The sequence below is a fragment of the Bubalus bubalis genome, chromosome 3 (assembly GCF_019923935.1).
Source record: "Bubalus bubalis isolate 160015118507 breed Murrah chromosome 3, NDDB_SH_1, whole genome shotgun sequence".
Taxonomy (NCBI): Eukaryota; Metazoa; Chordata; class Mammalia; order Artiodactyla; family Bovidae; genus Bubalus; species Bubalus bubalis.
In genome coordinates, this window is record NC_059159.1 from 13,832,041 (window position 1) to 13,848,231 (window position 16,191).

Below are 16,191 nucleotides of genomic sequence, written 5' to 3' on the forward strand. Positions count from 1 at the left end.
TCAAAGAAAGTTCAGGTTCTCAGTGGTGCAGAGACATGTCTGAGACCGGATTCTCCATGGCCACCGGGCTCCATTTTTTCCGCCTAAACTGCAGTTATTCCATTTTAATTTCCATTTGTCATCACTGCTGTATGTCATCGTGTCCTCGCTGCAGCCGGGTGAGGCAGGAGCCAACACTGCCCTTCCTTCACAGTTGAGGAGAGGAAGGTCAGGTTACCCTCAGCAGCGACCCCAGGTCGCCCAGCCGAGCCACGGAGCCCAGTCCGCCGACTCTGGAGTCTGGGCTCATCACCACTGCATTGTATTTTCTCTCGTCACAATTTTCTGATTCTGTATTCCATAATAAAGGAGTACACAGGAACAACAGGCCCTGCCGAGGGCCTCTGGTCTAATTATGCCATGAGCTGGAACAGCGCTCAGGAAGCAGCCCCCTCCACTCTGCTGGCCCCTGTCTGCCTTACCCACGCCTCCTGAGCTCCTTCTGGAGCCTTCCGGTCAGCCGCCCAAGGGCAAGTCTGTGGAGCTCAGCCAGAAGCCTTGCCTCGTACCCCGACTTTGCCTTGGGGGAGGTATTTAACACCAGTCCAGGCAAAAGGAAAAACCAAACAACACAACCTACCAGGAAAATGCAACCGTTTGTTCCTTGATTTTGTTTTTTCTGACAGTAGATGCGATCTATCAGGATTCCTCAGTGCATTTGGGCTGGTGCCCATTTCATTGTGCCTCCAGAAGGCATGCCAGGAATGAGCTAGAAAGAGACACAAGGTCCTGAAGTACCTCAGAACGCTCATTTTGGGAACAAGAGAAGGAAACTGTGGCCTCTAGAGAGTAAGAGTGCTGGCAGCCTTCTTGGGACTCTCGGCATTGTTTTTTGACTTCCGGGTATGGCTGCCAGACCAGGCACAGGCCTCAGCAAGCCATCTACCTCAGCATTTCAGTCCCTTCCCTCCAGGCTGAGTTAGTAGCTTCTCAGTGAAAAAAAAGAAGTACAGGTGGTTTTTGCGTGTCAGGAATGTTACCTCTCTGTGCAAAGGATTCTTTGTTTGGCTCAGAAAGGTTTCAAGAAGGACAGAATCAACATCACCTTGACAAACACTGAGGCTAGTGAGGGCTGGCCCATCTTGAGCTGAGTGTTTCCAGATGAAATAGCCATACTTCAACTTGTGGGAAAACCAGCAGTTCTAGTTCCCGGAGACCACCCTGTGAATTAAAATCGGAAGGAACAAGGAGAAATTGAAACTATTTTAAGCTCGGCTTCTGGGGCTTATTTTAGGAAGCATTATTGATCATACTGCAGGGAACCCGTGTGTGTGCTCAGGTGCCAGGAGCCAGCATCCATGTGTGCCCGTGTGAAGTACTGGTTTGATCTCATGACACAGCCTATGGGTCCAAAGGGGGCTGTGGCCACAGAAAGAATTCAGGTTGAGCCTATTCTGTGCTGAAATCAGACGGAGCTTATAAAAAGAGCCTTGTTACAGCTGCCCTGGGAACCGTAACTTAGAAGCGTTTCTGTGCCGTTAAAGCCTTTTCAGTAAATGAATTGAGTCATAGCGTTTGTGACCCTTCTGGGTTGTTTTAATGTACTTTTTTGTTCCTTTCTTAATTAGTTACTGTGATCAGAGCACCTTATGAGAACACTGTTTTGCCAGTCCGAGCCTTTTTCTCAGCAGTCACCGTGTCACTTTTTACTGTCTCTTGAACTGTCTTCATCCTTTGTCTCACCCAGATGAACCAGGGGTCACCATTGTTTCCTGTGTGGGACTTCAGGTCACAGCACCAAATGGCTCTCAACTCTCTACTAGTTTTGCTGGCGCTGTTTCTAGATGCATGTCCTAGGACAGAAAGAAGTGTTCTTGTATTCAAAGGGAGCACACTGTGAGTTCCTGTCCACTGTGTTATGTCCTTTGACCCTTAGGTTTCTGCCCTGCCCCTTCCCCAGGCACCCTTTCCTCTTACATCTCTGTGTGTTCTCAGCCTCAGGTGTGTTTATCAGCAGCTTTTGGCTTTGAACTTCACTGATGAGCAACGCCCTACATTACCCTTTCCTTCATTTCCACTGTTGTCGTCAGATTTCTGCCTGTTGTTTTTGAATTTTCTGCAACCTTTGAGGTGGGTGGAGAAAGGAAAAGGACAAATCTCCACCACTGGTCGATGTTAAAAAAACAGTTGTTCATGACACTTGGTGAAGACAGGCTGACTTCAGGGTGCTGGCATGGTTGGGTTCTGGGTTGCAGACTGCAACTTCTCCCTCTGTCCTCACATGGAAGAAGGATCTAGGTACTTCCGTGCTACTGCTGCTCAGTCGCTCAGTCGTGTCCCACTCTTTTCGACCCCATGGACTGTAGCCCGCCAGCCTCCTCTGTCCATGGGATTTCCCAGGCAAGAATACCTGGAGTAAGTTGCGATTTCCTTCTCCACTGGGGACCTCTATGGAGTTTTTTTTTCTGAGGGATCTTTTTTACAGAGTGCTAATCCCATTATGAGAGCTCTACCCTCATTCTCCCAAAGGCTGCATCTCTTGACACTGTCACACTGGACATTAGTTTTCAACGGATTTGGGACAGGGAGATACAAACATTAAGTCCATACCAATCTTTAACTAACAACATCTGCAAAGAACCTATTTCCAAATAAGGTCACAGTCTGAGGTTTGGGGTGGGCAGGAATTTGGGGGAGATACTAGTCAATTCGTTTCGGGAGTATTGATTCATCTGCTCGTAAAGAAAAATTAACATAACATCCTATAACCCAGCCATCCCACTCCTGAATATGTACCCTAAAGAAGTGAAAACTTGTATTTACACAAAAATGTATCCACAAATACTTTTAACAGCTCTCTTCATAATTGTCCCAAACTTTAAACAGGGGAATAAACAAATTGCTATACATTCATACAGTGGAATACTACTTAGCAAGAAAAAGGAATGCACTTTGATTTCCACAACCATAGGATAAATCTCAAAGGCACTGTCCTGAGTAAAAAGACCTAGTCTCACAGGGTTAAAACCTTCATGATTCCATTTGTGTGACATTCTTGAAAAGACAAAAACTGTAGGGTTAGAGAACATAGGAGTGGTTGCCTGGAGTTGGGGTGTAGGGAGATTGTGATGAAAAATTAGTTTCTTGGGTCTTGATCTGAGTCTTAATTGGAGTGGTGGTTGCAAGAATCTATACATGTGTTAAAATTCATATAACTATACATTCCCCCAGAAATCAATTTAAAAAAAGATTGTTTCAGGGCCAGGGAGTCTGAAAAAACAAGGATCAACATCTTACTAAAGGTGCTGAGTTGTCTTTGTGTGTGTGTATCTGTGTGTGTGAATGACGAGATGGCCCTAAATGAAATGAAATGTTAGTTGCTCAGTCATATTCTGATTTTCTGTGATCCCATGGACTGTAGCCTGCCAAGCTCCTCTATGCATAGGATTCTCCAGGCAAGAATACTGGTGTGGGTTGCCATTCCCTTCTCCAGGTAAATCTTCCCAACCCAGAGATTGAACCCGGGTCTCCCACATTCCAGGCAGATTCTTTACTGTCAGAACCACCAGGGAAGCTCTAGCTTTTCTATAAAGTTTATTTTTAAAATTTTGTCTCTCCTCATAGAGAAAAACACTTACGGTTACCAGAGGGAAAGGGGAAGAGAGGGATAAATTGGGAGTTTGGGATTAACATATACACACTACTATATATAAAATAGATAACCGACAAGGACCTGCTACATAGCACAGGGAACAGTGTATATCTAATATCCTGTAACAACCTATAATGAAAAAGAATCTGAAAAAGAATGTCATGCACACACACACACACATATATATACATATATTCTCCCTTGCTGGATTCGGAGTGAAGTACTTCTTGTCTGATAATACGTAGCTTTTAGTACTTATTACTTAGTAACAGATATAGTATCTTATATGATGCTGTTAAGGCTTCCCTGGTGGCTCAGATGGTAAAGCGTCTGCCTACAACGTAGGAGACCCTGGTTTGATCCCTGGGTCGGGAAGATCCTCTGGAAAAGGAAATGGCAACCCACTCCAGTACTCTTGCCTGGAAAATCCCATGGACGGAAGAGCATGGTAGGCTACAGTCCAGGGGGTCTCAAAGAGTTGGACACTAGTGAGCGACTTCACTTTCACTTTTTCTTTCACTTTCATGATGCTGTTAATTAAATCTTGCAGAGAATCAAGTCTTTGCTGCAAAATCATAAGCCTCCTTGAGAGTGGACCTTATCTCATACATTAAGAGGCACAGTGTTGACCACGTGTGTGTTAGTTGCTCAGTCATGTCTGACTCTTTGCAACCCCATGGACTGTAGCCTGCCAGGCTTCTCTGTCCATGGAATTTTCCAGACAAGAATACTGGAGTGGGTTGCCATTTCCTTCTCCGGGGATCTTCCCAACCCAGGAATCAAACCCAAGTCTACTGAATTGCAGACAGATTCTTTACCCTCTGGACCACCAGGGAAGCCCTGTTGACCACATAGCAGATGCTTAATAATTATTTGCTGATTTATTGATTGCTGAAGCCTAGTCTCTTCTCTTCAGAGAACTGTTGTTAAGTATGTCCACCTTCAGCAATTATTTTTTCCACTATAACAAAATAGAATAAACAACAGCTCTTTATTCTGGGAGTTGGAAAGAAGCAGAAATGTTTTTAAAGAGATGGAAGAAAACCATCCTTTTTTTTAATCTCTATGTTAATGGCAATGGGGAAGACAAATTGCATATTCTGAGGTTGGATCATCTAGCTTACACATTCATGAAATGGTCACCACTGAATTGCATGGGCATGAAAATGTTCTTAGTAGGAATATGAGTAGAGATGGGGTAATGAAATGATGGTTGTCTTCATCAATAACTGGGACTATTTTTTTTCCTGGCCATAAGTGTTTTTCAGGCTCTCCCTACAGGTATGCTGCCATTAGAGAATAATCAATAAAAAAACCCATGAACCAACTCTAGCCCCATATGCCTAACGTATTAACCAGGGACCCACATCCTCTGCACCAAACCAGCTGGCCACTTTGCAAATCCAGAGCACTGAAATGAAAGCAATGTTAAAACAATAATTCTGCTTCCAGTGTTCCTTCTTACTGAACCTATTCTTTGTTAGTGTGTCTTAGTCAATTGCCTCCCCCTGAAACCTCCCAAGTGTATCGAAAAAAGAGAACAGTGGCTTAACTGGGATTCTTCATCCCTTAAATCATATGTGAAGCATAAAACAGGATGACTGATCAGCCACCCCTACCTTGCATCCTTGGTAGCTCAAACAGATGGCAGGAAGAAGCTTGGATTGCCCCCCCCACCTCAATTTTTTTTTTAATATTAGACTTTATTTTTTAAAGCAGTTTTAAGTTTATGGAAAAATTGTGCAGAAAGTACAGACAGTTCCCATCTAAACTTGGATCATAAACCACAGAACTTACTGTTATAGAGAAAGGGGCTAAAAGGGGCTACAAACCCATGATCCTCAGGACCATGGATTTCTGAAAAGCTGCTGTACACAGTGCTCTCCCTGACTGGACAATCACAAGAGAGACCACAAAATCTAGAAATGCCTAAAAGCAAAATGGGAAATAAATAAATCTAGAAAGAGACTGCAGTTCAAGGAAGAAATCTAGTGCGTCCTTAAAACACATTCCACATATATCAGTGTACCTTTCCCTTCTGAGTTGTGTGAGTTATGACCACGTGACTCAGCATCTGTCCGTATTAAATATGGGGCATCTCCCCTTCTCCATCCCACCCATGCCCATGTTTACCCTCCTGGGAAAATCTTTTTTAAGAATGGAGTTATTAACGGCCACATAATGGTTCATTGAATGGATTTATCATCATTTCCTTGGCCATTCTCCCATACTGGAATAATTTGGCTGTTGGCTTTTTTTTCTCCCTCTTTCCCTCTGTTTTTTCTTGCCATTACATTAATGTTGCAATGAAAATCTTTGTGCGTTAAGCTTTTCATTTATTTAAGAGCCTTAAGATGAATTCTCAAAGCTTAAGTTTACCAGATCAAAGTATGTGAAGACTTTAAAAATACTTGATATTTAATGTTCATAAGGCTTTACAAAAAAAGAGAAAATTACCCCCTTTTCATTTTGGAATCTATAAGATAGTATTTACTCAGGAAATTTGCCTTCTGGGTATAATATTGCTTAGTTCAGATTAAAAGAAGGAGTTTACTGAGTGTTCATTGCCTAGTTGGGGGAGGAAGGGGGCAGAGGTCAGAAGAATCAGTCAGATTGGCACTGAAACCCGCTACAGATGAGTTGTGGGTGGATATGTCTGATAAGTAAGCACAGAAGGGAGCATTATTATTGGAAGTATAGAGAAGGTACCACATTTGAGTCCCAAACCCAACTCCCATCTCAGAAAGGGACAAATGCTGCCCAAGAAGCTCCCAAAGACATGAAGGCGCTTAGTACCAGTGTCAGGTGACAGCCTGGTGGAGCTTTGGCTTAATGTGCCAACATTAAGGGGCTTCTTCCCAGTTGGTGCTAGTGGTAAGGAACCCACCCACCAGTACAGGAGACCTCAGAGATGCGGGTTCCATCCCTGCGTCAGAAAGATCCGCTGGAGGAGGGCATGGCAACCCACTCCAGTATTCTCACCTGGAGAATCCATGGACAGAGGATCCTGGCGGCCACATTCATTGGGTCACAAAGACTCGGACATAACTGAAGCGACTTAGCACACATGCACACCATCCTGAGGATGAGTCTCGGTCGTAAGCTGTCTCAGCAGAGCTCTTATTCCACCTCAAAGAGCTGGTGGTTGGACCAGAGTTCTGACAGCTTCTGCTGTGGCGGCTGCCACTGAGGAAGCCCCAGTGAATAGTTACTCCTGCTGTTTTCCTTTGAGGCCTTGCTAAGCCTCTGTTTGCAACAGCGTTGGCTTAATTCTGGATGGTGCCCTAAGCTAAGCATGAAGATGAGAGTGTTTCACCCCTGCCATGGCCTCTGATTACATTATGTCATGGCCACTTCCTGCTTCCCCTCTGTGCACCACCCAAATCAGCTGGATATGGGGTGAAGGAGCAAAGAACAGGATGTAGGAGCCTAACAAAACCCGGAAGTCACTCAATATCACTGACATGTTAACTGCAAAGAACTCTAGTGGTCATCTAGGTCACTTGCTCTCAACCTCATTAGAGCCACAGATCTCTCTGAAATCAGGTGAAAGTGGTCAAACTCTGTTGCCAGAAAGAAAGCATCTCCCCAGATGTTGGGTACAGCTCCAGGATATTTCACAATTCCCTGATACCCATCCATCTAGTCGAAGGAGATGCAGGGTCTTGCCTGGGGTCACACAGAGGAGATAACTCAATTCAGACTCAGCTCTCCTGATTTCCCCTGTGGGACCTGTCAGCCAATACTATGAGGTTTCCACTCTCCATTGAGGTCTATATTGGGAATTATGGAAAGTTAGGGTGCTTACCAGCAGATAGAACTGGGACTCATAAAAAGAACCTAACATCAATTACTAAGCAATATTCCTGCCATAGATTATTCTCTGGAAGATAGAAGCTAATGTCTTACAATCAGTCATTCAGCAGCATGTATTGAGCACCTATGAGCATCTTCTAAAAGCTCTAATCATTGGGAGATTAATTATTTATTGGAAATTAAGATACTTTGTAATCTCAAGCCTGAAGAGAATGTTGAGGTCCTCAAAGTGATTTTTTTGTAGCTTTGTTCAGGTGGTGAGAACCCCACCCTGAAACATTGACTTCAGAAGTGCTTGTTGTTTCATGGACTTGGGTGTGAGAATAAGTGTCATATTAAAGAAAGAGTCCAGAGTTAGAACTTAAAAACCACCTAAGTAGATTCTACTGCAGTCTCAACAGAAAAGCTCTAAGTCATTGGGAAGTTCCCAATAACAGTTACTCAGGACATACATTTTTCAGTAGCAGGAGGAGAACCAGATTCTAGTTTCATCTTTCTGGAAAGAAATAGGAAGCACTTTTGATTGATATTTATCTTCTCAGTTGGGTGCCAAGAGGCAGCCTTTTTATCACTGGAGGAGTCTGATCAGGAAGCCTGGAGGCTTGCCCTAACTCTGAGCTTCTCTGCCAACAGGCATTGTGACCTCGGGCAAGGCACTTTACTTCCTGTGCGTGCGTGCTCAGTCATTCAGACGTGTCCAACTCTTTGTGACCCTATGGACTGTAGTCCGCTAGTCTCCTCTGCCCATGGGATTCTCCAGGCAAGAGTACTGGAATGGGTTGCCATTTCCTCCTCCAGGGGATCTTCCCAACCCAGGGATCGAACCCACATCTCCTGCGTCTCCTGAGCCTTAGTTTTCTCATCTGAAAAGTGGAAATAATAATACTATCCTGACCATGCAGTTGTGCAGTCAACATAAAGGACTCTTCTGGCCTGACAGTCTGTTCTTTCTTTTGTAACGAATATTTAATTCACCTTGTATTTTGGGGAATAGCTTCCGAGTCTGTCTCTCTCACTACATGATAACTTGTGAAGAATAGGAACTCAACCCTTATCTTTGCAGCCCTCAAAGCCAAGGGCAGTATTTCATATGCAATTGAGTGTATAAATCAGGGCCTCATTAGGAGGCCTACACCACAAAAAATTTGAACAGGAAGAGTGTAATATAAGGAATTATTAATTTATTCTAATTATTAATTAGAATTATTTGATGGGCACTGGAGCAGCAGCAGCTGTGCAGTGCTGGAGTGACTTTGAGGACATGTCCAAGGGCAAAGGAGAAGCCCCAGTAAGATGGTAGGAAGGACAAAATCATGTGTAGAATCATACCCCGTACCCGCCAGAGACGCTCAGAGGGCTCAAACAAACCTTGTGCGCACCAGGACCCAGAGACCCCACAGAGACTGAGACCGAGCTGTGTTTGAGTGTCTCCTGTGGAGGGGTCAGCAGTGGACTGCCGCAGGGGCAGGGGCTCTGGGTGCAGCTGACCTGGGTATGGCATGAGCCCTCTTGGAGGAGGTCGTCATTAACCCCACCATAGAGCCACCAGACTTACACAGGACTGGGGAAACAGACTCTTAGAGGGCACAAACAGAACCTTGTGCACACCAGGACTCAGGAGAAAGGAGCAGTGACCCCACAAGAGACAGACCCAGACTTGCCCGTGAGTGTCCAGAGTCTCCGGCAGAGGTCTGGGTCGGTGGTGGCCTCCAGTAGGGTTGGGGGCACTGAAGGTAGCAGTGCATGCATGGGACCTTTTGAAGGAGGTTGCCATCATCTTCATTACCTCTACCATAGTTTGGCCCCAGGTAAATAACAGGGAGGGAATCGGGCCCCACCCATCAGCAGAAAATTGGATTAAAGGTTTACTGAGCATGGCCATAGCACTGGTCATAGCAACACAAGAGAAGACTCTACACATGGACATCACCAGATGGTCGATACCAAAATCAGATTGATTATATTCTTTGTGTCCAAAGATGGAGAAGCTCTATACAGTCAGCAAAAACAAAACTGGGAGCTGACTGTGGCTCAGATCATGAACTCCTTATTGCCAAATTCAGACTTAAATTGAAGAAAGCAGAAAACCACTAGACCATTCAGGTATGACCTAAATCAAATCCCTTATGACTATACAGTGGAAGTGAGAAATAGATTCAAGGGATTAGATCTGATAGACAAGAGTGCCTGAAGAACTATGGACAGAGGTTTGTGACACTGTACAGGAGGCAGGGATCAAGACCATCCCCAAGAAAAAGAAATGCAAAAAGGCAAAATGGTTGTCTGAGGAGGCCTTACAAATAGCTGTGAAGAGAAGTGAAAGGCAAAGGAGAAAAGGAAAGATATACCCATTTGAATGCAGAGTTCCAAAGAACAGCAAGGAGAGATAAGAAAGCCTTCCTCAGGGATCAATGCAAAGAAATAGAGGAAAACAGTAGAATGAGAAAGACTGGAGTTCTCTTCAATAAAATCAGAGATACCAAGGGAACATTTCATGCAAAGATGGGCACAATAAAGGACAGACATGGTATGGACCTAAACAGAAGCAGAAGATATTAAGAAGAGGTGGCAAGAATACACAGAAGAACTATACAAAAAAGATCTTCACAATGCAGATAATCACATTGGTGTGATCACTCACCTAGAGCCAGACATCCTGGAATGTGAAGTCAAGTGGGCCTTAGGAAGCATCACTATGAACAAAGCTAGTGGAGGTGATGGAATTCCAGCTGAGCTATTTCAAATCCTGAAAGATGATGCTGTTAAAGGGCTGCACTCAATATGCCAGCAAATTTGGAAAACTCAGCAGTGGCCACAGGACCTGAAAAGGTCAGTTTTCATCCCATTCCCAAAGAAAGGCAATGCCAAAGAATGTTCAAACTACCACACAATTGCACTCATCTCACATGCTAGCAAAGTAATGCTCAAAATTATCCAAGTGAGGCTTCAACAGTACATCAACCGTGAACTTCCAGATGTTCAAGCTGGTTTCAGAAAAGGCAGAGGAACCAAAGATCAAATTGCTAACATCTGTTGGATCATCGAAAAAGCAAGAGAGTTCCAGAAAAACTACTTCTGCTTTACTGTCTACGCCAAAGCCTTTGACTGTGTGGATCACAACAAACTGTGGAAAATTCTGAAAGAGATGGGAATACCAGACCACCTTACCTGCCTCTTGAGAAATCTGTAGGCAGGTCAGGAAGCAACAGTTAGAACTGGACATGGAACAACAGACTGGTTCCAAATTGGGAAAGGAGTACATCAAGCCTGTTTATTGTCACCCTGCTTATTTAACTTATATGCAGAGTACATCATGAGAAACGCTGGGCTGGAGGAAGCACAAGCTGGAATCAAGATTGCTGGGAGAAATATCAATAACCTCACACATGCAGATGACACCACCCTTATGGCAGAAAGCAAAGAAGAACTAAAGAGCCTCTTGATGAACATGAAAGAGGAGAGTGAAAAAATTGGCTTAAAACTCAACATTCAGAAAGCTAAGATCATGGCATCCAGTCTCATCACTTCATGGCAAATAGATGGGAAAGCAATGGAAACACTGACAGACTATTTTCTTGGGCTTCAAAATCACTGCAGATGGTGACTGCAGCCATGACATTAAAAGATGCTTTCTCCTTGGAAGAAAAGTTATGACCAACCTAGACAGCATATTAAAAATCAGAGACATTACTTTGCCAACAAAGGTCCGTCTAGTCAAAGCTATGGTTTTTTCCAGTAGTCTCGTATGGATGTGAGAGTTGGACTATAAGGAAAGCTGAGTGCCCAAGAATTGATGCTTCTGAACTGTGGTGTTGAGGAAGACTCTTGAGAGTCCCTTGGACTGCAAGGCAATCAAACCAGTCAATCCTAAAGGAAATCAGTCCTGAATATTCATTGGAAGGACTGATGCTAAAGCTGAAACTCCAATACTTTGGCCACCTGATGCGAAGAACTGACTGATTGGAAAAGACCCTCATGCTGGGAAAGATTGAAGTCAGGAGGAGAAGGGGATGACAGAGGATGAGATGGTTGGATGGTATCACTGATGAGATGGATATGAGTTTTAGTAAACTCCAGGAGTTGATGATTGACAGGGAGGTCTGGTGTGTTGCAGTCCATGGGGTCGCAAAGAGTCGGACACGACTGAACGACTGAACTGAACTGAACCAAAACTTTGATAAGAGTAATTATAAAGATGTAAAGAGAAGTCTAAAGCATACCTAAGGCTGAGGAAGTGGACACTAGGAAGAACAAACTCAGAAAGGGCCCATCTCCATGGCTGGAGCTTGACCTCCTTGCAGAGATTGTGATCATAGCCCACTGGATGGCAGAGAAGTTTGCTGTGTTTCCTGGACCAGAGGTGGTCCACAGTTGCTGGGCGGCAGAAAAGTTCCCTCTGGGTACAAGAGATGAGACTGGTGGGCAAGAATGTAGAGTCAGAGCACCATTGGCTGTGCGTCTGGAGCAGAGGGGTGCCTACATCAGAAGGGCCACAGTGAAGGCCAGGACTCCAAAGTCGCCAAGCAGCTGTGCACTCTGGACATGCAACTGGGACAGAGCAGCACTTCATTCCTCTCTCCCCCCAACAGATTGTATAGCAGGAATAAGATTCACGCCAGGAAGAGAAGCCCCCTTCTTCCTGCAGGATTCCTCTAATACACGGGCTTAGTGTCATCCTCACTGTCAAGAAGTGCTTACAGGGTCTGGTCTGGTAGAGCAGAGACTAAAGGGTGAATTTGGAGCAGAAGGGCAATAATGTAATAATGTGATAATGGGTGATCCAAAACTATGTGAATTAAATTAGGAAAAGCCACCTAATCTGTCAATAACTCCCTTAACCCCTGTTCATTTCCCCTTCTTTCAGTCCCATAAATTTTACCACCAATAAATGTCAAAGCTCTCTAATTTCTCTTGTAATTTACTCTCTGGCAGCTCATTTGCCTCTGGGGTGTTCCGTTCTGTTTTGTTTTCTTAATGAGGCACACACTTAAGAGACTCAAGCGAAAAGAGAGAGAGTGAAACACACAAACACCCTGAGACCCGGTGTTTCATTTCGTGTTTCATTTCTCCGCTCGAACTTATTTTCCCACCCTGTCTCTGTTTCATTTCAAAGCAATCTACCTATCCCTCCCAAACACTTTGGGAGTGTCTCCAAGCACTTGACTTCACTGGGCCGTGGTCGGAATCAGAGCTGATCCAGGAACCAGTCTTCCTCTGCCTTTAGGAAAATGCAGTGGCCTCCTCAGTTCAGACCGGAGAGTCAGTCTCCTTGACCAGATCTGAAGAGTCCAGTATCTGACCATTACAGAAGGAAACTGCTGGCAGAGCAAACAGCGGCCTGGGCAGATAATTACCAGCACAAATATTATTCAGAAAGCATTTGGAAAGGACTAGCAGTTTCAACTTGTAAAGAGCCCGCCAGATGCTATCCTGGGGGAGAACGTGTTATTAATAGGCTCCAAATTTGTGTCAAGACAATGTTCTTAGGCATCAACCACCCTCTTCTTCCAAAATATTTCGTTCTCTTCTGGAGAGTCAGATTTAATTAGTGTTAGCAGATGATTCCCTTGTAGGAATTAGCTAAACAGTGAGATTGGGATACGGTTAAGACTTTCTCCAAGGATGAAGTGATTTGCGAACTTTTTACTATCTTTCAGAAGTGATGAGAAGATATCCCTGTAAAGTCAGAAAAAAATGGCAGTGGGGAAAAGTAGAGGAACTTAGTCTTCCCACCAGAGTGTATATCTGTATACGTGGCTCTCTTACCTATTTCTTTGCAAGTGTTGGGCATTCTGGGCCAGTAGAACCAAGCCTAGATTGACAAGAAGGCATCTCAATACTTTTTCAAGCTCCACCTTCATACCCCTGTGTGTACCAACGAAATCGTGCTTTTAAATGATCAAGAATAATACACTGGGTAATGGGATTGTGGACAGTCTTTATTTTCTTCTTTTTGTTTATCTGTATTTTCTGCAATGAGGGTATGTTATTTCCAAAATTAAATATATGTAAACACTTTAATGGAAAAAAAAAACCTTATTTTTCTTCTCTAAATCTCAGGCTGTATCACTGCTTTTTGTCTCCTATCTACCCAGAACCTTTTTAGCCTCTTCCCTCTCCCTGTTTAGATTAACTGCCAAAAATCAGCAGACTTCCTTTTTGGAAGAGACTTTTGGAAGAGATTTATTTCTTCACTCTTGAACTTCTAAAAACAGCTTGTTTTATCTTCTTCCCCTCACCAAGCAGTGATTGATGCTACACCTGCCTCTGATGTGACAAAGTGTAAGCGATGAATAAAAGCTTCGCATGATTCTTGCACATTCTGAGGCAGCGGAAAGCTCTCACCAGGGGCATTGAGCCATGTGAAGATGCTCTGCGGAGAGTTATTCTGCCTCACGCACCATTGGGCCAACTTGCGGGCACCTTGAGGATCTCACCCACTGTCACTAACCTTTGATTTGTTGCTCTACTCTTTCAGATTTTTGACAACGAAGCCAAAGATCTGGAGAGAGAAGTTTGCTTTATCGATATTGCCTGTGATGAAATTCCAGAACGTTACTACAAAGAATCTGAGGTGAGCAATAGACGGGGTGTCAGGTGGAAGACAGTTATTCTTTCAACAAACTTTTACTAAGTCCACCCTGACCCAGGGCACGTCCATCGGTCTTCCTGTTGATTCAATTTGCTGTTACCTCTTACTGAATTCATTACTGCGAGTCTCAGAGTGGAGTTCCTACTTCTTGGAGCCCATCATTAACCCCAGCTGCCACTCAGTTTCAGTGAAGTCTTCTGTCTCCCCACCTCTGCCATCATTCTGGGCAGCAAAATAACTCACAAGGCTGAGCCACCCAACCGATAACTGGCCTATAAAACACAGCGGCCACCTCTGGCTTCCTGTTTGGCCAGGCCTGGGGCTAGCCTGTCTTCCCCTCTGCAGGGGCTGTGTTTTATTTATATCTTTGGGGTCTAACACAAAGATAAGGCTCAATGAGTCATCCCTGAGTGAATTTTGAAACTTGGGCAGCTTGTGTCTGCATAGAAGCTTTGTCTCAAAACTGAAAGGACCTGCATAAAGCCCTCTCCTTTTTTTAATCTTGACTGAGAATAAATTTAAGAGAATATCTTTCTATATGATTTCCACCTACCTGAATCCACTGTTTGCCTCGGTGCAAACTTTTATCCTGTTAGTATATGTCCCCACTTACGGCCTGTTAGTATTTTTATTAATGGCTGCTGATGGAACTTGGGTGACCCCCTTGTAAATAACGTCCCAGCCCTGCAACAACAGATGCTGGGCTATTTTTGTTGTTTAGCAACATGCAGCCAATCACAGTATGTTTGGACTCGTGGCCCTCTTCTCGTCCTTGATCTGTAACACATGGACCTTGAAACTCTTTCCTCGGCTTCATTAAGGCTGATTTAAGATGTAATAAATAAACCCGGTAAGAATGAATTCCACCGTGACAGATGCTGGGCTCTGAGTGTGGTTCAGATTTTTTTTGCCTCCACCTTTTGGGATTCATTTGGATGTCAGAGTCTAACCCAGTCTTAGCGAATGCTTAGCTGCTTAATTGCAGGCATGTGCTCTGCAGCTGCTGTCCCTTCAAATCTTGAGAGAGGCTGATGGGAATGACTCTTGGTGGGGCTCAAAGGCGGAGCCTTTGAACGTCATCCATTTACATTATACATTGCAGCCAGCCACACTCATGAAATTTCAGAAAAACAAAGAAAAATGCTCTCTGCCTAACTGTTGACCTGCTCAAGAAGAGGAATTTGGCCTCCCCTTGTCTTCCTTTTCTGTGGTTTCATCTCAAGGCCACCAGTACTCACGGGGCTTCAGTGACGGGGAAAGCATCAGGCAGTGCGCTGGGTGAAGCCACTGCCTTGTTGCCTCTGTGGCTTCCTGAGCCTGGGGGGCTGTTGTCTTACCTGAACATCCTGGTCCCTTTGGTAGCTCAAGCCTTCTAGAAAGGCAGTGTTGCCAGAACACTGAACTGATTTCAGCTCTTCCTCTTAGATGGCTTCAGTGTGGTCCTGCCTGGCATCAGGGATCCCCTGATTCAGTGGAAAGTCTTAGCACAGATACAGAATACTAATGACAAAATCAGCAAGACTCATTTCTAGTCAGCCAGTGCCTGACTCATCTCCCTGTGCTTTGTGCTCCCAAGAACCACCACTGGAAAGCTTTTCCTCATTGACACAGATATTCGAGGAACATTTTTTTTCAGGCTTCATTGTCATTCATTTTCCCAGGCCATAAAGTATTCTTTTCAAGATACAGTTTGACCAAGGAAATGAGAGAGGAATAGTCATTCATCCAGTAAATATGTACTGAGTACTCACTGAGTGTCACAGACAATATTTAGATGGGGACATGGCAATGAATGAACAGAAGAGACACAGAGGGTCTCTTCCCTTACAACACTTCCAGTCTAGGACAGGAGCCAGACAATAAAGAACTAATTCCATAATAAACATGTGGAGATAAGGAAGTTTGCAGGGAGAGACCATGATAAGGAAACTGAACATAAGATGATGGGATCAGGAAAGATGCTTGGGAAGACGTGACCTGCAGGAAGAAAAGAGCTGGGGTCAGTGCTCCAGGAGGAGGTGACAGCGTGCATGGGAGTCCCACTGTGACACCTGTGAGGGAGCAAAGGAGACCAGTGTGGCAGCAGCTACAGAAGGAAGAAGGGAAGGACGGGAGGTTGGGAAAGAGGATGAGGCCACGTTAAGATGCTTAG

General features: G+C 44.4%; 1 protein-coding gene across 3 annotated transcripts in view; it reads left to right on the plus strand.

The window, feature by feature from the left end:
• Window positions 1-16,191, plus strand: part of PITPNC1 (phosphatidylinositol transfer protein cytoplasmic 1) — a 266,256-nt gene that overhangs the window by 207,615 nt on the left and 42,450 nt on the right. For all 3 annotated transcript variants that reach the window (XM_044938754.2, XM_006043526.4, XM_045164777.1), the window contains exon 6: window positions 13,926-14,021. In XM_044938754.2, the coding sequence (XP_044794689.1) occupies window positions 13,926-14,021 (96 nt within the window). The remainder of the gene's footprint in view (window positions 1-13,925; window positions 14,022-16,191) is intronic.